The sequence below is a fragment of the Pseudorca crassidens genome, chromosome 5 (genome assembly GCF_039906515.1).
Source record: "Pseudorca crassidens isolate mPseCra1 chromosome 5, mPseCra1.hap1, whole genome shotgun sequence".
NCBI classification, from domain to species: domain Eukaryota; kingdom Metazoa; phylum Chordata; class Mammalia; order Artiodactyla; family Delphinidae; genus Pseudorca; species Pseudorca crassidens.
The window spans coordinates 109,023,834-109,046,916 of NC_090300.1; the positions used below are offsets into that span (position 1 = coordinate 109,023,834).

The 23,083-nt window shown below is 36.7% G+C and overlaps 1 protein-coding gene across 1 annotated transcript; it reads left to right on the forward strand.

The window, feature by feature from the left end:
- The first annotated feature begins 171 nt into the window (after positions 1-171).
- CGGBP1 (CGG triplet repeat binding protein 1) lies at positions 172-7,206 on the forward strand. The gene is made up of 3 exons (XM_067739185.1): positions 172-369; positions 963-1,167; positions 3,085-7,206. Exon 3 carries the CDS (start codon positions 3,104-3,106, stop codon positions 3,605-3,607), a length of 504 nt encoding a protein of 167 aa, XP_067595286.1. The 5' UTR covers positions 172-369; positions 963-1,167; positions 3,085-3,103; the 3' UTR covers positions 3,608-7,206.
- The last annotated feature ends 15,877 nt before the right edge of the window (positions 7,207-23,083 follow it).

A 23,083-nucleotide genomic window follows, 5' to 3' on the forward strand; every position in this document is an offset into this window, starting at 1 on the left:
TTCCGGCTCCGCCCACCCACGCCCCCAGTTTTCATTGGAGAACTCTAGATGCCAATCATGCACATGTCCGCCCTTCCACTACTATTGGCCAACTCAGCCGTCTGTTTGATAGGTCCGCGGTCCGTTGGTCAATGTTGCTCGGCGGTTACTGGGTACCGCCTACGAGCTCTCCCATAGGCGGCGCAGGAGGTCTGGGCTCGGCGGGGGACACGGCGGCCGCTGCGGGGCTCGATCGGGCAACGGCGACGGCGGTGGCGGCGGTGGCGACTGGTCCTCCTCCTTCACCCCATTGCACCTCCTTTTCTTCCTCTTCCTTTTCTTTCCGGCCGCGTATCGTCCATTTCCCCTCAAGGCGGCCCCGATCCTACGGTACCAAGGAGCTAGGGAGGCCGAGGGTGGGCCCGACCGTTGGTGCGGGCTTTGGGCCCGGGGCCTTCCGGCCCGAAGCGGGAGCCGGGGGCGGGGCCGGGGCGCTGTTGTCGGCGGTAGGAAGAGGGAGGGGACGGAAAGCCTGACAGCGGTCGCCTCCGCCAGGCGCCTGCTGCCTCCTCCCTTGAGACTGCCGCCAACTCGGCTGTCGAGTTCCCGGGCCCACGGCCGGCAGCTGGGACTCAGCCCTGCCCAGCTAGCGGGCAGGGGCGGTGGGGCGCCGGCGTGCTGGGCTCCGCGCGGGAGGAGGGAGTCTAGACGCCGGGCGCGTCGCGAGCCCCGCCTTTCCCTCCTCCCGAACCCTGGGGCTTGGGCGCCCGGGGAGGTGCAGATCCGGGCGCACCACTGTGGAGGGACTGAGATGAGGAGAGTTGGAGTAAACGTTGGGATCCGAATTTGTGGTGTGGACTTAGGGTGATTTTAAGCACACCTGCGTGGTGGTTGTGGTGGACGTTCTTGTTCGTTTTTTCATCCACCCTTTTTCCTTCCCCCTCCCCCATTTTTTCTTTCCATTTGTTTTTCGTGTTTTACAGTAAAGGCATGACTTCCCAGCACCTCAGGGAAAATAGGGTGCAAGCCCAGAAACTATTTCCACACCACCACTTGTTGAAAAACTGATTTGAAGGCATCTCCGGGTTTGAACAAACTGAAAGTGCCAGGATTTCATGCGTCTTTGGTTTTGCTCTGGAGACCCTTCGCTTCTAGGTATCAAGACGAAAAAAACTGGAAACTAATCTGGTAAACATTTAAACTTGAAAACTTCTGTTGAGTTTTATTTTTATCTAGTAAATGATTTGCTTCTTTTGTTGGCCAGTTCCTGCTCTTAACTTTGTAACTTCCTCGTTTAAAATATCTTTACTTCTATGGAAAACACTTTGGTTCTTCGGTTCTGTAAACTCGAGCATCCTCTACTGGGTGGATATTTACCTCTGCAGTAACACAAATATACTTTAAAACTTAAAAGATTTTGGAATGTATAGGCCTTTCATATTAGCACAAGTGATTGCGCGTTTTATGCTTCAAAGAATAAGGAACATGTTAATTGTTTTAGAGTATGAAATCCAAAGACAGAAGACTTTTCACATAGAATGATTTAAGCATTACTGGGCACAAATATGTAATGTTTTTCATAAATAGCTTAGAACCATTAATTATAATTGGGACTGACTTGCTATATGATTATAAAACACATACCATTAACTTAAAGTACAAATATGTGTAATGATAATTCACTGTTTAGTAAGCAGGAATTGTCTTACCTGCCATTGAAAACCTATAACCTAAATAGTATTTGACACGGGAGCCTTGCGTTAAACACATTTTTAATGGGAAAAAAAAGAATTAAACCTATTAAAACCTAAACTTGATCATACTTTCCAAAATTTCTTTGGAATGTTGACTTCTTCTCTGAGGTTATGTCCACAGGTGTCTAATACATAAATTCTTTTGAGAGAGATTTCATGGTAACTAGCTATGAATTCTGTAGCATAGATTAACGGAATACTCCATTGTTTCTGATTACACTTATAAAGTACAGTTCTTCAGAGCATACCTGGGAATTTTTCTCTAATGTATTTATACAGAACAGAATTCCATCTTGAATTCTATCAAATTCATTTCAATTTCTTATATCTAGGTTAATGTAAGAGCTTAATCCAATGGCATGGCCTCAGGGAACAAATGGTTATCACTTACAACTTCTGTTATCTCAAGTTTTCAGTGCCCATAACCTTACAATTTTGGCAGTGATCACAAAAATTTGTTTTGGGGTTCAACTGAGAAATTATTAAGCTGCTTCTGAGTTAAATATTTGGAAAAATAGTGAAGATAATCACTTATTCCATATCAACAAATTGTGATTGAGCATCTGTCATGTACAAGATACTGTGTTCTTAGTTTTGGTCTAACTTAATAGTTAAATAAGTGAAATAAATATTAGCAAATGTAAATATTATTCTTTAGTGGAAAAAAAGTGTTAGATAAGGCACTTTGCATAGCTTGTCTATCACCTTTTGGAAAGGTATCTTAGTAGAGGTATATATGCATTAAAAAAAATGACTTACTTTGAGCTCTGTATTTTGACTTTAAAATTTAACATCATTGTTCCTACTTTTAATTGCATTTGGCCTGTGTTCTTTCTTGGTTTTTACTTTCTTTCTTCTCAGAACAATTTGGGAAATTATATTCAACTTCATATAGAATTATGCCAGTTTAGTGGCCCACCTGTTTGAACAAACTTTGTACACAGTTCCTTGCAGTTGTTTTCCTAAAATCTGTTGCCCCAAAGCTGTGAAGGGAAAGAAGTTCTTTTAAACTTGAACACATATCTGAATTGGATGAGATTAATACCATAAATGTTGACCTGTAGTTAGGTTTTTCTAAAGGATAGTGACATCTGGGATAGTTTTTTCATACTTTGAATTTATTTGAATTTCATCATAATCAAGGAATGGACCTAGTTGTTACTAGTAACTTGCTCTGGTTTTGCCTTCACTTAACGTATCTCAGGTAAGTTAAGACTTAATAGACATACAGTCTATTAATTGGAATTAAGTTTTCTGAAGCCTTTAATCTTAAAATGTTTATACCTACCTTTTTATTATTCCTTCCCTCATGAAGTGTTGTTATAACACTCTGTTTCTCTTGTCTTGAAAGAACCCTATTCAAAGTCAGAATGGAAAGATTTGTAGTGACAGCACCACCTGCTCGAAACCGTTCTAAGACTGCTTTGTACGTGACTCCCCTGGATCGAGTCACTGAGTTTGGAGGTGAGCTGCACGAAGATGGAGGAAAACTCTTCTGCACTTCTTGCAATGTGGTTCTGAATCACGTTCGCAAGTCTGCCATTAGTGACCACCTCAAGTCAAAGACTCATACCAAGAGGAAGGCAGAATTTGAAGAGCAGAATGTGAGAAAGAAGCAGAGGCCTCTAACTGCATCGCTTCAGTGCAACAGTACTGCGCAAACAGAGAAAGTCAGTGTTATCCAGGACTTTGTGAAAATGTGCCTGGAAGCCAACATCCCACTTGAGAAGGCTGATCACCCAGCAGTCCGTGCTTTCCTGTCTCGCCATGTGAAGAATGGAGGCTCCATACCCAAGTCAGACCAACTGAGGAGAGCATATCTGCCTGATGGATATGAGAATGAGAATCAACTCCTTAACTCACAAGATTGTTGACAAGGAGGTTACCACCATTATGATCAAGATAAATAATGTGGAGTATTAAAGTTATGTGTTGATTGTGTGGTTCATTTTTATATTTATTTCATTTTAAATCATGTGATGCAGAATAGTTTTGCAATGTATATATAGTTGCAGGCAAAAAAAAAGAAAACATAAAAAAAAACTTCACTGCAAAACATATTGTTAATTTTAGTCACCAATGGTGTAAAGCAAAACTTAGGGTTTAGAGTGTGCTAGGATACCTGAAACCTGATGGTTATCTTTAAAATTGATGGTTTTTCTCCTGAAATGTTTGTGCATGGAAGAACTGCCCTGCTTTTTTACCCCATTGCCATGTATGATTATTCCTTGTGAGATTACCTAATTACTTGGATTGAAGACTAGCCTAGGAAATTGAAGCTGCTGCCAGGCAATACCACTCACAGTAAATTAAAGGAATTATTTCTGATTAGAGGATCCTCAAAAAGGAAGTTTCCCATCCTCAAAATGGTGGGAAACTATTCTTACATCTTCAGATTCCTAGCAGAAAATGATCGTTTATTTCAGACTATGCTTTACTTGTATATGAGGTAGTTAACTATCTTTCAGTTCCTCACTGTCTTTTTTCCTTTTTTTTTAAAGGCTTATTGTATTTAGTAGCAGCTTCAAGTGACCAAAAGACTAAAATCTTTTAATGTCAGTGCCAAAAGCCACCGGGAATTTTGCAGTGACACGATTTTAGTCTCGTACTATAAACACAAATGTTCGAACCATAGCTTTCATTTCAAGCATCATCTTGAATTTGAAACTTTTTTTTTATGTCATGGTGTTAAAAGACTTCAAGATTGGCATTTTAATTTAAACAGGTAGACATTTTATGATTGAGTTTCCTGTTTTACAGAGAATTAATAATTACTTTTTGGCTGACAGATCAGATGATAAGGAAATTACTTTTTATGCATTAATTTTTCCACAGGATTTTATAAGAGTTTATTTAGATAGACTAGAAACAAGTTTACTTACTTTCAGTTTTATGTGCTTTGCCTCTGGTGGTATAAGGTTTTTAAACAGATGGTAAACCATTGTCTAAAAATACTGGCAAGATTTTTGTAATGGAGATCTGGCAGTATCCTGCATAACTGTTTGGGTGAGGAAATAATCAATTCTGTTAAAGGTCAACCATGTTCAGGAAATGATCTCTATCTGAATTCCACTATCCTGTAAGGTTATTAAAGTGGCTTAGCCCAGGTATGTCCTCTTTGTTGGATACCCAAATTATATTTTAAAAAAAATTAAAGAGCTGAAAACTTGGAGTAGAGCTTTAAAAAAATATCTTAAAGTCTTTGAAAACATTCAAGTTAAAAATCTTTATAAAGTATATTTCTATTACAAAGCACTGACAAAAAATGCCCTATGTGACTTAGAGGGAGTTATCTTTGAGGTCATTTTACCACAAGTCTTCATTAAAAAACAGCCAAAGTGAATAAGAAAAAGATTAGATATTAGGTTTTTCAGAATCGGCTTTCCATGTCTAAGTTTTTTTGGTGGACTTAAGTTCCTAGTATGAGGTGTCAAAGTGCCCATCTTATTTTAGATTTTATGTGGGCTTTTTGTTGTTGTTGTTTTCATTTTTAAATAAGTCTGCCACCAAAAAAAAAAAAATCACTTGTCAAAATTTGAGCTACCAGTTTTTCTCATGTTCAGTTATGTTAAAGTAGCACAATTAATGCCCAGAATAGTGCTCTCATTTGTTAAGCACATGCAAGAGGAAACCAGTGGCAAAACATAACCAAAATGTACTTTGCTTTTACTTCCTCTAGTAAAGAATTTGCAGACAACCATGTTTAACTTGAATTATCTAAGATGGTACAAGATCTAAGAAACTCGGAAAATAATTGATTTTTATAGCAGTATTTTCAGAATACAAAGATAAGGTTAGATATACAATCATTCTAATTTTTTCAAGACTTTCATGTGATTCAGACTGCTCCCTATTGTTTTGACATTAATTTGCACTAACAGCAAACACATAGTGGCAGAAAGGCTTTAAGTAGTCCTAAACAGTAAACTGGATGACGTTGTACTAGAAAAATACCAATAATTCACATTTGAGTTTCTAGCAGTTATTACTAATTTGATGATCATTTAGGTCCCATATAGCTTAATGTATTTCTCCAGGCTCCTAACTTTTTGTATATCCAGTATATCTAGGGGCATAATCCGTCCTCCTGTTAGGATTATATCATGTCCTTAGAAGCGTTTTCCATCCTGTTATAGAGGTTTAATGTGTTTCTTTACTAATTATGAAACTTTTCGTTCCCTGAAACTGGTTAACTTTACTTCATAGTTAAGGCAGAATGATTGTCTTAGCCTGCTCAAACTGGTACAAATCTGTGAAACCATGGTTAGCATACGTTGGGTAACAAATGGAGAATGTCTAAGAGGCATATGCTGCTGTGGAGGTGTGGACGTGTGTACAGAGCTCTCAACTATATAGTGTTAGTGTGATGCTATACTATTGGGAAAAATAGCACATTTTTTCTATTTTATAAGTTGTATGCATAAACATAAGATTTGTAATGTTTCATTTATAAACTGCCTTCAACACATGCTTACCTGTTAATAGTGTTTTCTCAAAGTATGATAGTATGTCTTCCAGAATTTCACTATATGCTTACAGTAAATATTTCCTAGCTTGTTGAAATGTTAAATTCCTTGTTGGTTTCTTTTGATTCTCTGGGGCACATAGCAAGCCTGAAAGACATTATAATCATTTCTTACAGGGTGGAAATTTAGAAAGATTGTGTATTGGAGCCTAAATAGTTATTTTATTCATTATCATCTTTGAGTAAGACTTTTTTTCTTTTTTTTTTTTTTTTTTAAACAAATGTTACTTCCAGTTAATGCATTTGGCCCTACTGAATTTCAGGGACCAAAATACCTATACTTAAAAAGTTCTGCATCTTACAGTTGTAACCAATTAAGTATCAGCTTGGGATTGTTCTGAAGTCTTCATTGCTTAAAAACTATTGTAAGTAACAGTTGGCAAGATCTCTAAGCAGAAAGTTCCATGTTAAAATCTTTTGCCTGAAAGAATTCGTATGTAAATGTTAATGGAAAACACATTTAAACAAAATAAAACGTAAGGTGGCCCCAAACAAAAGCCACAAACAATTTGTCATTTGGTGCTTAGTCTTTGTAAGGGCTCTCTGTGGTTTGACTTGCCCCAGCTGCCTTTAAATGAGTACAGATCACCTTAAAACATGTTTATTAAATAGAAGATTCATTCTATAATTTAATTGAAAATCTTAGCCTAAAATAAGTTGCTTTGGCTTCTAGTCAGCACTGATTAAAATGTGAATAGTGAAGTGACTATCCTAAACCTGGTTTATCTCAATCCATACTACCATAGACTTTTGAGGTAAATACAGTTCTTAATGTAGTGGTATTCTACTTGTATCCAGAATACTGTATTCATTAAAATTTTACTATGTTCATTTTTGTATTCCCTTCTTATTTTTTTTGCTCACGCATGTATCCTTAGTATAAATGTGTCGCTTTTAAAGTTTTGTCTCTGTGACTTTTAGAAATAAATTTCAAAAATTGTTTCAGAAGTTTTTGAAAGCATGTTTTGTTTTGTGGGTCAATAGCATATATTTCATCATTCCAACAGATTAATAAAACTTAGATTTATTTTTCTACTAGTTACATCTCTTTGTAAGATTATTAGTCCTTATGTCCAATGTAAAAGCATATATATTCTGTCAAACCAAATTTACATCATAGCTACAGATAGCCCCTTTCCCCTAAAATTATATAGGTAATATTTAAATAAGCTTAATCAGTGCTTTTAATTGGAAACATACTCTAACTTTCTACCTTTAGAAAGACTAATTATGGAAGACAAGGACCTAATTTGCATCTCGTAAGTTTTATCGGGTTTTCGAAAGATTTGCTGTACTCTTACCAGCACTGGGGAGAAAATGCATAGAAGTGGAAAATTGTCTTTTATTAGTTTTACATAGTTTTGAGGACAGCTATTCCTCCTATTTACTTCTATTTGGAAAAAATTAATGAATTTATAAAGTAATTGACTTGTTTTTTCTGAAATCAAAATGATAGAAAGGACGTTAAGAAATTAGTCAGTACTTCTGTTTCCAGCTTAATATCTCCAAATCAACAGAGGCTTGTCTTCATTTTTCCTAAAGAATCTCATCATAACCTTTATTAAATGTAAACCAATTGAATGTGTGTGCCTTTGGGTCTCATAATAGTTCCTTTTTTTCTTTCTGTGTGTATACTGAGTTGTATTATGCACCTGTAATATGGTATCTCATGATGCAAAGATGTTTCTGGGATCAGACTAGCTAACCTAGCCCAGTAAAGACTAAAACTAGGAAGTAGAGTAGGACTTAAACTTGTGATGTGATGCATTTGATACGTATGGCATGACTTCCATCTGATTACCCCTCTAATATGTTACTTGATTTCATTTGTTTTATATGCATACTATTTAGAATGAATGCTTAGATCTCTCTTGTTTAAATGTTGGAATCAAATAATTTAAAAGTCCATGGCCTCAAGTTCTTGGTTAAATTTGAATAATATGCAATCAACTAGTACTTACTGAGTTCTTATCATGTGCTTGACGCTACTCCAGCCATGCTACTCTAGTGGCTAACTCTAGCCACTCCATCACATCTACTCTACATCAGAGAAAATAAAGATGATTTATTGTCGCTAACACAGTGATGGGGGCAGAAGAGCGGGAGGGCATATATTGTTGTCTTATCTAGCCAACTTCTTTAAGCATTCCTTGTAAGACTAGTAAATTACCAACAAAATAGTTATCATTGGTTTCATCTTCACTCTCCAAGTCTTATTCTGTACAGGAAGAGCAATAAAATTTGAAAATTTCCAAATTAAATGGTGTGCATATCCTTTGAAAATCTGGTAGTATATGTTATACAGAAACTATCAATTTCCAGATTAAATTCTATTAAACAATGGGATTGACCAATGTAAATAAGAACCTGCCACACATTTTACTGCAATGCCCATGATACATCAAGAGCTTCACTGAATACTGAATATCAAGATAGTCACTGGTGTACCTAATCAATTAGACATTAATTAATGATGATCATAATCCAAACCCCTGAGCTGGTATGTATATTAAATGACAGATTCTACAACCTCTTCTGTTTAAGCATACAAGGAATCAGTATGTAATAGAACACATTGATTTTTAAAAATTTTTTTCTTAGAATGCTCATGTAGTACATATTCAATAGTAATAGTAATAATTTATGTATTCCTTTTAATCTAACAAATTCTACTTTTATGAATATATCAGAAACAAAATGGCCAATATATAAAGATATATGTAAAAAGAAGTTCATTTTAATATTATAATCGTAAAAAAATGCAAATACTGTGAATGTCCAGCAAAAGTGCAATGGTCCAAAAATTATGACACATCAATATTATGGAGTTATTCAAGTGCCCTAAAAGCGTGGATTAAAAGAGACACCTACAAGATTGTTAAGTTTCTCTATATATACATTTATAAATATATATATTGTTTTGAGGAAAAATAAAAGAACAGTGCTATGCAAAGTACAATACATTTGTATGTGGTAAAAAACACACACTAAATGGTTAAGATTACTGACATGGTGATACTGAATGGGGTCGGGGGGCAATATTTGCCTTGTTTTATATACTCCCATATGTTGACTTACAACAAGCACATTATCTGTGTCACACACACAAAATATGAATTAGACTTTTATTGAAACTTGCTCCCACAGTAGTTATATCCTAACTGTAAAGAACAGCAATAGCACATAATTCATCGACCTTATTAATGAGAATATTAAAGAATTTTAATTGCTGAACAAATATTTTAAAACATCTTTTTGAATTCTTTAAAACTTATCTTTATAAAATTTAGTTGCATATTTACAAAGTGAAGTCATTATTCTTCTCCCCAAGTTATTCATTACTAAGTATGTAATGGGGAGTCATTTTCAAAGCTATGACTAGTATCCCTGTACTCTATAAATAGCCTAAACTTTTTCTAGTTTTTTACAGTAGTTGTAAGTACTAGTCCACAATGCTTCAATAATACCTATAACAAACATAAATCTAATAACTGCTAAAACCTTGTGGGTGTTTCCTAATCTGTCAGTTAATGAGAATAAAACAAATGTCATAAAATATCAGGTAGTTTTTCTATCTAATACCTTAATTTCCTATTTCAGAAAACCAGCATTAGATCAGGATTGGAACTCCATGTCTGGTAATCATTTGTCATTTAATTCTGTTCCTCTCCATGAAGGTTGCTATTGTGGAATGTACACTCTTCTGAATACTCTTTTCCTACTGGGGGATCACCTAACATCACTTTGCTTGCTGACGCAACAGCAGTTTCTTTACTACTTAGTATAGTAGTGACACAAAACAATTAAGGTGCAATCCTTCCCTGTTACCAAGGGCCATCTGTCCTTAATCTTTCTTTCCTGATTTCCTTCTTTCTCCTCTAATGCTTCTTCGTCATCTCCCCTTGTGGATTCTTAATGCTATTACCTTCCTTTGACTAACACAAAATATTATCAACTCACTGTGAGATCACAAGAGTTATAAGTAGCAAATTCATGTCTTAATCTGTGTAGTCGTTAATCCACATTTTTAAGTGTACCACTGTATTGAATCTACAGAAAAACAGGTTCATATTGGAGCAAAAGGAAAAAAAGGGCTGGGAAGGAAGGTCTCCAGGGAAACAAATGGAATATATATTATTTTGTATTATATTTATATTATTTCTTTGATCATCTACTCTCCTTCATTTATTCCATCCTGCTTTTGATTTCTAAGACCTCTTTCTTGTTTTCTGAACACTTCCTTTTCATAGCATCCCATTTTAGGTTTATGATTGCAGAATTTTCTTTTATCTCTGTGACAACTGTAATTTTTTAAAAGCTTTCTTCTGCTCCTGCACTGTCTCTATTTCCTCCAGGCTCCTCTATTTCTGACTGTTTAATTTTAATCTGTCTCTTCCTTATTGGAAGCATTATTTAAGTATCTAGTGATTCATAAATGCTGATTCATATTTAAGAACTAAATAGCTGATTGGAATCCCTATGTGCATGAATGGGACCAGGCAACAGGTAATCAGAAATAAAACACAATTTTTGAAGAACTCCAGAAGTAAGTTGCTGAAAATCTTTTATCTAAGTGCATTCAGTTTCTTCAAACTCACAGGGACAAATGTAGAAAAGTAATAAACAGAAACCTCAATCAAATAGAGTCTGGAGACCAGAAGGGGGAGCTCTCATGCCCTGTGATGATGGCAGAACCCAACAGGAGGAAGAAAGACTCCTATTCTTTCCTGGCAAGGACTCAGCCAATGAAAAGCCATGGGTCTGTTTATGATAGCCCTCTCAACTTCCTTTTCCCCTTTATAAAAGCTTTCCCCCATGTGGGGACTTGCCCATGGCTTGCCTACACATGGCCATGGTTGCAGACCACAAGTTGCAATTCTCTGCTGATCCTGAATAAACCCATCTTTGCTGGAGAAATATCTGGCAGTCTATTTGTTTAGTCAACACAAGAATGTGAATAATATGCCCAATTACTGGAATTCTGAGAACAGGATGAATAAGAGAGCTATTATGAGTTGAATTGTGTCCTCCCCCACCAAATTTGTAACTTGAAGTCCTAACCCACCAATACCTCAGAATATGACCTTATTTGGAAAAAGGATTATTGCAGGTGTAATTAGTTATATTGGAATAGGATGGGCCCCTAATCCAATAGGACTAGTGCCTGTGAGAGGGGAAATTTGGACACAGACACACACACACACACACACACACACACATAAAACAGGGAGAATTCCATGCTAAAGGTAGAGCTCTAGGTGATGTGGCAGAAGCCAAGGAATATCAGAGATTGCCAGCAAACCATAGGAAGCTAGGAGAACAGGTCATAGAACAGGTACATAGAACATAGAACAGGTGCTTCCTCACAGCCCTCAGAAGGAACCAATCCTGCCTACACCTTGATCTCAGACTTTTAGCCTGTAGAACTGTGAGACAATACATTTATGTTGTTTAAGCCACCAAATTTGTGGTTTGTGGTACTTTGTTACAGCAGTGTGAGGAAATTAATACAGGAGCTTATGGTTCAATATGTAATAATTCTTTTAATCCCATGTTGTTAGCCCTGTGCCTCATTGCAACCCTTTATTCACTGGCTTTCCTGAACCTGGAGCTTCTCTGGTTCAAATTATCCAGAGAATAAGCTTCTGATCCCTTGCTTGGTTGGGGTGTGGATGTGAATGGAGAAATAGTTGCCTACTGGTATGGTCTAAGGAAGTGGGCCTGGAGCATGCCAAGAGCTTCCTTGCAGCCTGCAAGTGCTGAGCCCCTGGGGGTTTCTGTAGAGTGAATTGACTGGCTCTGTGTACTTGTGCCACTCAGTCACTTATTACCTACCCAACTACACTTTATGTTTTGAAGGTTCAGGAAATTTCTCATACATTATGTGTCCTTTTCCATTTCATTTGTCCTTAAGTTTTAAATACACACACACATACACACACATATACATACATATATTTGTAATTCATGTATTTTTATTTTAGTGAAGTTTTATGAGATAAAGGAGATAAATACATGCTAATCCACCAATTTTAACCAGAAGCCTTTTGCTTCTGATCTCAATATGCTACGTTTGAACATCAAAGCCAGAGACTGGATAGACAGGTCAGACACATGCACTTCCTTCCCTTTATGCCTCAAATCCCTTAAATTCTGCGAAGAAATTCATAGTAGCATCATAAAATAAGAAAAGGTTCATGAATGCATAAGACTTCTTGAGGAATTCCTGGATGATGGAAAAATTGATTGTATGGGACAATTAACTGTATAGATGTTGGAAAAACACAGTTAACCCTTGAGCAACACAGGTTTGAACTGTGTAGGGTCACTTATACATGGATTTTTATCACTAAATACATACTACAGCACTACACAATCCAATCCTCGGTTGGTTGAATTCAAGAATGTGGAAACTCAGATATGAGAGCCAACTGTAAAGTTATACTTGGATTTTTGACTGCGTGGTGGTGGGGTCTGTGTCCCTAATTCCTGAGTTGTTCAAGGGTCAACTGTAGACTGATTGAGAAGTGACACAGCTAGAAAAACCAAAGCTCAAATGCTTTGAAGAAAACCACATCCTGAAGAAAACCACTGCTGAATTCACAGCAGAACCAGAAAAACAGCAAGCTCAAGAACAAATATGAAGAATAGGAGATGTTGTTTCTGAGTAATTATCAGGGTAAATGGCTAATAAGGACAGCTATACCTTGCAGGGTGGGGGCAAGATTCTCCAGAAGGCTGTATATAGTCTGAATCAACATCCGATATACGGTGCTACTTCTCCCATAGCTGGTGTACAGGAATCATGAGGTGAAAATGCGAGTGGCACCAGTCTCTATTACCCCTAGTGATCACTAGCAAAATTTGTGCTTCCTGTTCTCATGACTTTATGTTCTGCTGGCCTAGAGGTCTTAGTTCCAAAGGGAGGAATGCTTCCACACTGAGACACAGCAATGATTTTCAATTGAACTGCAAGTTAAGACTGCCACCCCGCCACTTTGGACTCCTCATGCCTCTGAATCAGTAGGCCTAGAAGGTAGTTACTGCACTGACTGGAGAGACCGATCCTGACTACCCAGGGGAAATTGGACTGCTGCTCCACAATGGAGGTAATGAAGAATATGTGTGGAATACACAGATCTCTTAGCGTCTCTTAGTATTACCACACTTGTGATTAAAATCAATGGAAAACTACCACAACTCAATCCAGGAAGGACTACCAATGCCTCAGAGCCTTCAGGAATCAAGGTTTGGATCACCCCCCACCCCCCAGGTAAAGATACATGACAAGGCAAGGTGCTTGCTAAAGGCAAAAGGAATATAGAATGGGTAGTGAAAGAAAAGTAAAACTACCAACTACAACCACATGACCAATTATAGATATAAGGACTGTAACTGTCATTGAGCATTTCCTCCTTATTCTGCTATGAATACATTTGTGTATCTATATATCTCTATCTGTATCTATATGTCTTTGTCTTCTTACCTCTCCTATTACCTTATAACATAGGCGTATTGAGTTTATATTGCAGTATTTAAGTACTGTTAATTTTACATCATAGTATTGAAAGTATAGGATATCAAGAAGAAGAGTAAACATCACTGAAGGATTTTATCTCCTCTTCTAGGGAAGGGGTTGGTACATTTTCAGTTGTACACAGGATAGTTGTATCATGTTAGATGGAACTTTGGTCTTAATATTGTTTTCATTTGAGTATTGTTTAATGAGATGAATATGGGTGCCACATTGACAAGGGGTGGGCTTGTGATGATCAGTTTTATGTGCCAACTTGACTGCGCCATGGGGTGCCCAGATATTTAGTTAAACATTATTCTGGATTTGTCTGTGAGAATGTTTTTTGGAGGAGATTAACATTTGAATCAGTAGAATGAGTAAAACATATTGTCCTCCTATCCAATCGGTCGAAGGCATGAATAGAACAAGAGGCTAATACTCCTTTAACTGACAAGGAATCTCCTCTTGCTTGACTGCCTTGGGCTGAGGCATGGGTTTTTCCTGGGTCTCAAGCCTGCAAATATTTGGTCTGGAACTACAACATTGGCTGTCTAGGGTGTCCCTTAGGTCTCCAGCTTGCTGACTACAGTTCTTGGAACTTGTCAGCCTCCATAGTGGCATGAGAAAATTCCTTACAATAAATCTCTTCAGGGACTTCTCTGGTGGTGCAGTGGTTAAGACTCCACACTCCCAGTGCAGGGAACCCAGGTTCAATCCCTGGTCAGGGAACTAGATCCCACATGCATGCCACAACTAAGAGTTCACATGCCACAACTAAGGAGCCTATGTGCCACAACTAAGGAGCCAGCGAGCTGCAACTAAGACCCAGCATAACCAAATAAATAAATAAATATTAAAAGAAATAATAATAAATAAATCTCTTCATATATAATATACATATAATATGTATTGGTAAGATATATAGTTACAGATAAACATCTATATTTATTTACCTGCATCTATATCTATATCTATCTACCTGTCTATCTGTCTATCTATCCATCCTACTGGTTCTGTTTCTTTGGAGAACTCTAATACATCACCCAAGTAAAGTCTTCCTTCTTTTGGGAAATAGGGAGGAGTTGACGGAAAACAAATAGGCTGCCAGATATTTCTCCAGGAAAGAAGAGTTCATTCAGGATCAGCAGAGAATTGCAGTTTGGGCTCTGCAACCATGGCAAGTCACATACAAGTCCCCACAGGGCAAGGGAAGGAGAATGCTTCTATAGAGAGGGAAAGGAAGTTGTAAGGGCCATAGTAAACAAAGAATCTATGTCTTTTCATTGGCTGAGCCCTTGCCAGGAGAGAAGAGTAGACTTTCTTCCCCCGTGTTGGGATCTTCTATTGTCACAGGGTGTGAGAGTTCCCCGCTTCTATTCTCCAGACTCTATTTAATTGAGGTTTCTATTTATTAATTTTAAACATTTCCCCATTTTGATCAAGATCTTGCTCTGAAAGCATTGATGATCAAGCATCAGGTTTTTATAGTTTTAGTGGCTTTCTCTTCCTTAGTGCCAGGAAGGACCTTTCCTGGATGTAGTGTCCCACATATGAAGGAAAGTGCACAGGTTGAAAACCAATTAAAATCACATTTGAGTAACAAGGAGGGGTAGGAGGGAGATCTCTCAGGCACTTTTTATCTAAAATCCATATGTTATCAAGCTCATAGACATTGGTGAGGTCTGATCTGGATAACTTTGGAAAGCTGTTGAATCAGATTTCCTCTGCTTCTATTCTAGAAAATCTACTTTCAGTCACCAGATTATGTGCATGTTCAGTCAGAGTTCAGTGCTTTCTTTAGGTGCATTACATAAATCCAAGAGTCTATTCCTTGGAGTCTGGCAGTATCTGATGGAAGCCTCTATAGTGAGGTTGAAGAGAGTTCTTCTGGAGGTGCCTTTTCCAATAGATGAAATCTCCATGTTGCGAGGTGTGATGCTTAAGGTCTTCATCTCCTGAGAGCACACCGTGAAAAGACTGCTCTACCAAAACATGTTATTTTTAACAGAAGCAATCAGGCCTTTGTAATATTGGAGTATCTCTCCTTTTATCTCCTTCTATGAATTGTAGGTCAAAAGAAGCAGGAGCCAAGTGCAGTGGGAATCCTGTGACTATCTCAAAGGGTGAGAGTTAATGTGTTCCAAAAGGGGTGAATCTGAGATTTAGAAGGACTGCAGCAACAATTTTGGTCAAGGTTTTTGGAGAGCCTCTACAAATTTTATCACTGGGTCTTAATAATGCCATTAGTGTGTTCAACATAGGATTGAGGGTGGTAAGCATAGTGAGAGTATTGTAAAACTGACCAAACGGCATAGACTTTTTGAAGTACCTGTCCAGCAAGATAGGTTCTTCAAAAGTTCAAGAGGAGTTCCCCAGGTAAGGATAATCTTTTCCAAAAGGGCTTTAGAAGAAACAGTAGCCTGTCTGCAAAAGAAGGCTTCAGTCCAATGTGAAAACATACAGACCAAGCCTAAAACAGATTTATATCCATGAGACAGAGGAAGTTGTATGAAATCCATTTGCCAGACTTCAAATGGTCTGTTAGACAGTTTAAAATGTCCAGGAGCAGTATGAACAGGCTTCCCTGGGTTGTATTTTGGACAAGTGGGATAAGAAAGGTAGGTATTTTTGCGGCCTTGTTAATGTTTCCCCACCAACATTATTCATGAAAGCTATCATTTTGTCAATAGATCAATGATTTAATGCATGTACAGTGGTTAGGACTGGGAATTTGAGTCTCCAGTGAGACTGGGTTGTTATTTGGTCCAAACCAGAGCTTTCTCTTTTAATCAAACTAACAGTTGTTGATTTCCAATCTTGTTTTTCTTTTTCTGAGGCCAACTATTGGGCTTTTCTAGCCAGTTTTTCTAAGTTATCATTTGGGGAAATATGCCTTTGAACCATGACAGAGATTTGGCTGTTTCTGGTCTCTTTAACAGCAACATTCCTTGCAAAAATGCCAGCAAGGTGAGTGATTTCCCTTAGCTTCCAGTGAGTCAAGTTTACAATGCCCCAGAATCTTAATAATAGCCAAAGCAGTAGGTAATAGTACTACAACCAATAATTCCTGAACATAGGGGCCATTTTAAACTTTATTTCTACTGGAAGTAAAGGAAGCCATGTTGCTTCCTTGACATTCCAAAATCTTGAGCTACTCTGAAAGTGTACCTTCTATCAGTATAAATATTGGCAGTTTTGTCCTTGGCTAAAGTACAAGCTTATCTAAGAGCTTATAATTCAGCCTGTCGGACGGAAATAGCCATAGGTAAATATACTACCTCAACAGAATCATAAGGAGTTGCAACAAATGAACCTATCTACAAAACAGAAACACACAGACATAGAGGTCAGACTTGTGGTTGCCAAGGGGGAGAGGAGGAGGGAGAGGGATGGACTGGGAGTTTGGGGTTGGTAGATGCCAACTATTACATCTAGAATTAATAACCAACAAGGTCCTACTGTATAACACAGGGAACTATATCCAATCTCCTAGGATAAACCATAATGGAAAAGAATATTTAAAAAAAAGAATGTCTCTATGTGTATAACTGAATCACTTTGCTGTACAGCAGAGACTGACACAACATTGTAAATCAATTATACTTCAATTAAAAAAAAATGAAAAAAAACAGGAGTTGTAATAGCATACCCAGCACTACATTTGCCATTGTCAGTTTTTAAATAAGAACCATCAGTGAACCATGATGAAATCAGTGTTACCCAAAGGAATTCCCTATAGATCACCATAAGGGGTCAGAAGGTGGTCTATCAGCATTAAGCAGTCATGAGGGACCTTGCCTATGTACCTCTTTATCCAGCTATTCGTCTATATTCTTTATAGTATCCTTTATAATTAAATGGAAAATGTTTCTCTGAGTTCTGTGAACTGCTCTAGCAAATTAATAGAACTGAGGAGGGGGGCATGGGAACATTTGATATACGGTTAGGTTGGTCAGTCAGAAACACAAGTGACAGACGACCTGGACTGTGATTGGCTTCTGACATGAGGGCAGTCTTATGGGATGGAGCCCTTAACTGGTCAGATCTAATGCTATCTCCAAGTAGATAGTATCAGAATTGAGTTAACTTTGTAGGATACCCAGTCAGTGTGAGCACTGGAAAAATTGGTGGTGTTGGAAAACACTCCAGAAATACCTTCCAAATGCTGAGTATGAACTATTTCAAAAACACAAGTATACACTCCTCCAAACTAGAATTTAAATGTGAGGTCAAAATAAACAAATGTTCTGACTTGCAAAGGTCAAAAGTTACCACCCACAGAACCTCTCTGAGATAATTACATGAGAATCATAATAGAAAAATGTTAGATATAAAAAAATGTTAAATATAAGAGAACAGAAAACGTGATATACAAGAAAGGGCAACACACAAATATACAGTTAAGTCTTAATACTATTGATATATAATGCTTTAAAAGAGTGAAGAATGTGGTCATTAAAATTCCTGATGATACTAACATTTAGACATTGGGATAAAGGGATGGGGTAAAAACCAAAGTAAATAAAACCTAAAACTAAGATTAATGCTAAGATTAATTAGTGCTAAGATTAATCCTAGATATTGCTAAAATTATAACTTTCAGATGTTGCTATAATTAACTATAGATATTGCTAAAAATATAAATTTGTATATAAACAAGCAAACAAACAAACAAAAAGACAGGAATTGGATGTGTAACTTCCAATGCCACTAATAAAAAAGAAATTTAGTAAAAGAAATCCAATCAAACAAAAAAAGAAAGGAACAAAAAAAGAAAAGGAAAACAGCACTGCAAAAGACAAAACATAAGATGGCAGGAGTAAGTTCAAATATATCTGTTATTATAATTTATAAAAGTCTTCTATTAAAAGAATAATTAGATTTTTGAAAAACAAGGTATGATTGAAAAAACTGTACTTACAACAAAATTGCACTGAAAGTTTGAAAATGATATATTAATCAAATGCTCAGAAAATAAGAACAACTTTGACAATATTACAATCAAGAACAAATAGAATTTACAATTATAATAAAACAGAAAAGAATAATTTTTGATATTGGTCAAATATACACTGTGCCTCTTTCTATCCTTTTATAATCCCCATTCTCAACAAAGAAAACACCAACCTCAGCTTAGAGGCTTCTGCAAGCACTGATAATGCCTCAGCATTTATAACTTTTTGTTTTTAGTACATGTATTTTTATAGTTAAGTTCTATTTGTGGATATTTCACTTTGGCTTTCCAATTACAGTTTTGATGGTTTTCTTTTTAAATAAATTTTTGAAGTATAAAAGGCAAGTGAATGTAAAACATACCAAGGAAACAGTAGCATTTGTGAGACTTCGGTAGGACAAAATACTCGAAGGTACCATGTGATGCTACACAAATATGACAAAAAACAAAAGGTGATGTGGCACAGAATGGTTAGCTGCTCACCAAACCTGCAGATAGCGAGACTGCATTTCCCAGCCTCCTTTCCTAGGTGACAGAGTCCTGGCCAATGGCATGTGAGTGGAAGTCAAATTTTAATCTCTATCATGCCATCTTCTATTCTCTTCCTCCTCTGATGACTGAACCCAAGGCTCTAGTGAAAGGAAAAATGATAAAACAAAAGGAGTTTGGGAGTTGAATTGTGTTCCCACAGAGGTAACAGCAAATATTGATGCATACTGCCTTGTCATCCAGGAAGATTTCCCCCTAGAAAGTCTTCAGGGCAGTGAACTTTTTCTTTCACTCAACTGGTTGGTAATATGATGGAGAGACACACACACAGAAACACACTCACTCACTCCACACACTTGTGCTTAGTGTTCTACTGGTTATATTCCTTGATCAGAGGTTTTTATTATATTATGTATGATAACTAGGTTTTTTCTTTTATCAGCATTTGAATAATCAACAGAATTCATCATATTACTTAAGGGAATATACCTTTTTTTTTGAGGTTTTTAGCAATGAATTTAATACAGGCAAGGGAAAGCTCTAACTATAAATACATCTCATCTGTTCATTGTAGCAGGCCCATAAGTAGTCTTAGAAAGGATCTGGAAGCTCCTACTTCAAGTTGTGGGTGTATGGCCATAAATTAGTAAAATCACATAAAAATATTCCAAGGTTAAAGATTTTCATTACTTTAGACTGATTTTTTTCCAGTTAGTACCAAAAAAGGTTCTTACATTATAACGATGAGAGAATGAATTTCTTTCTTAATATTATTTATGTATGTGTGAATTGTTCTTTTGTGTGTATGCGTGTTTAACAAATTTCTAATCATGGGTGACCCATACTCACTATCTATTAAGTTCTTGACTAATATTTTCTGATGTCACTTTCATTTATTCAACAAACATTACTGGGTACAAACCAGTCAGGTGTTGTGAGAAACACTCTTTGCTCTAGACCTGAGGGACCAGGACTAGGCTCCTATTCTCAAGAAGCTCTAATAGGGGAGAAAATGGAGAGAGAAAAAAATTCCAGTATAGTACAATAAGTTCACTCTAGTCAAATAAATGAAAATTGAAATATTAGTGAGATAAGTTATTTTTGGCTGGTAAAGATGAATATTACTTTTTAATGTTAGTCAGTGTATGGGAAAAATGGATATCTCATACCATGCTGCGAGAATAAAAATGATAGATTCTGAATACAATTTGGGAATATGCCATAAAAGCCTTAAAATGTGCAAACCTTTGGCCCACAGATTCCATGTCTTTGATTCTGACATGAAGAAATATTCATGAATGTATGCAACCAATATGCTTCTAGGAATTCATCCAGCATTGCTATTATTAGTGAAAAAAATTGTAATTAATTTAAATGGCTAATAATCAGTACATTTTTATAAACCAGCCATAGGGTAGAATGCTGCACAGCTTTTAGAAAAAGATGCTGTAGAAGAGGATTTCGACATGAAAAATTTTTCACATTCTATTTTTGTATTAAATGAAAAAATAAATTACAAATATATCTATCCTTAGGTGTTTACATTTATCTCTGGGTAATAGAGTTGCAGGGATTTTTATTTTCTGGTACATGCATATTTATACTTTCTAACCTGGAAATGTCCCTCGAACAAACAACTGACCATTGGGAAATGGGAGCCTATCAAATCCATTACAAAGAGACTCTGTTATATATGTGCTGCTTTTATGAGTATGAGAGGGGCCCAAGGTATGGTGGTCATATTAATTTAGAATTAAAATCTTGAGGATCTGTATAAAAGGTGTCAATTGTTTCACTATATGGTTGATAATCTGAAAATTCAGGAATCACTGATACATTTTGGTTTCCTCCCTCTTTACCCAACTGATATTATGACACACTAGCATATGTATAGTACTTAATAACCCTGGCAAAACGGAATAGTATGTTTATTGCTTTCTTTTTAAAGAATTTTGTCTACACTTCCAGTGTTACAACAGCTAGAGCTTAATGATAGTGGTCACATAAAGTACATGTTATATCCTCAGGGATGAGAACAGGCTACAGGAAAAGTATGTAAAATTTTTTTAAACTTGCTTCTGTAGTTTGAGAGAGTTGGTTGTCACCTTGACTGAATGAGATTTATCATTTCCTTGGGGTGAGATTTCTTATAATGACTGAATTTCTCGTAGTTATTTATAAAATCAATTAAATGAATAAATGCATTAATTATAAACCTTGGTGTTATAATTTTATCTACTTAAGCGCTATTTATCACCTATAGCCTCAATACCAGGCAAGCAGTCTGAGGAAGTTCAGGGAAACTATGTTTGCCAATAGGTTACGATGAAATCTAAAGTTGATTTGCCTTTCGTAGGTTCTTTAAGAGAAGTAAATTTTCTACCGGATATCCGAGATGGGGACTAACAAGCTCGTGCGTTTCTATGGAAGGAAAATACATTCTATTTTCCACAAGACATTATCTTGTAAACAGTTAAGAGTCAGTGGTCACATTAGACTAAAGTGACCAGAACAATCTTAGACACAGGAAGGCTCTAACTGGGTAACCAGAGGAAATCCAATCATTTCTATGGTTTGGTACTCTGGGTTTGATTAACTTAGCACTGAAAAATAGTTTTTCCTGTACAGCACCGAGAACTCTACTCAGTATTCTGTAATGACCTATATGGGAAAAGAATCTAGAAAAGAGTGGATATATGTGTATGCATAACTGATTCATACCTGAAACTAACACAACATTGTAAATCAACTATACACCAATAAAAATTTTTTAAAGATAAAAAGGTTTTCCTTTTTAGTTTTCTAAAAAAATTCCATTTGCAAAAAATACCAACACAAAACACATATGCCATCTGTACAACTGAAGAAGTTCAATGAGCCCTCAATGTTAGTTCAGGCTCACCTATAAATTACTTGCATGATTTGGTCAAGCTTGTACAGACTTCTCTGAGCCTTAGATTTCACTTCTGTGAAATGCCAAGTTTGGTCTATGTGGTTCCCAAAATACTTTTTGGGTTTATAGGCTATCATTTAATGATAATGAGAAAAAGTCTGTCCACGCTGAGATGCTGGTAACGGTATCACATTCAATCTGCTTTAGAAGAGCAAAGAGTCTGGAAGTATTTAAACGGTTGGAGGCCAAGAAGGAAAGAGTAGGGACAACAATAAGCATTACGAAATTTCTGCCTTAACTTTTCATTCATATTGGTATACAAACAACTTGGGCATAAATGTAAAAATATCTTAGTGTAGACTAAGATAAGTGGTGATTAAATATAGAGTAGCATAATATAAGGTACTATGTGATAGCTATAGCAGTAGTAATCTGAAAACAGAGAAGAACAAAAAGTTCCTTTCTTTTGGGTACCGAAAAAATATATTGAAGAATATCATTTATAAGCAAGAATTGCTGAATGGTAATTGGGCTGTTTGGTGGATTATAAATGAACCCCAATTCTTTGACATTTCTCCCATATAGAAGTGAGGGTCTATGTCCCCTCACTTTAGATCATTGTGGGCTCCAGGCCTGCTTTTACCATTAGATTGCGGCAGAAACAACACTGTGCCAGTTTCCAGGACCAGAACATAAGAAACTGGTAGTTTCTACTTCCTGTTTCTTGAAAAATTCTTTCTGGGAGCCCTGGGTTGTCCTGTAAGAAATCCAACCACCTTGCAACTGTCATGCTACAAAGGTCACATGTTGATACTTTGGGCAATAGTTCCAGCTGACCTCAGCCTTCTAGACCCTCCAAGAAGTAATAGTAATAGTCATGTGAGTGAAAGGTCTTGGACCTTCCAGACCATCCCATTCACCAGTTTATATAACTTGATGTTGCCAATCAATCCCACATGGAGAGGAGTCTCTC

Coding starts and splice junctions, on each gene's coding strand:
- CGGBP1 (XM_067739185.1), top strand. CDS start 3,104: ATGGAAAGATTTGTAGTGACAGCACCACCTGCTCGAAACCGTTCTAAG.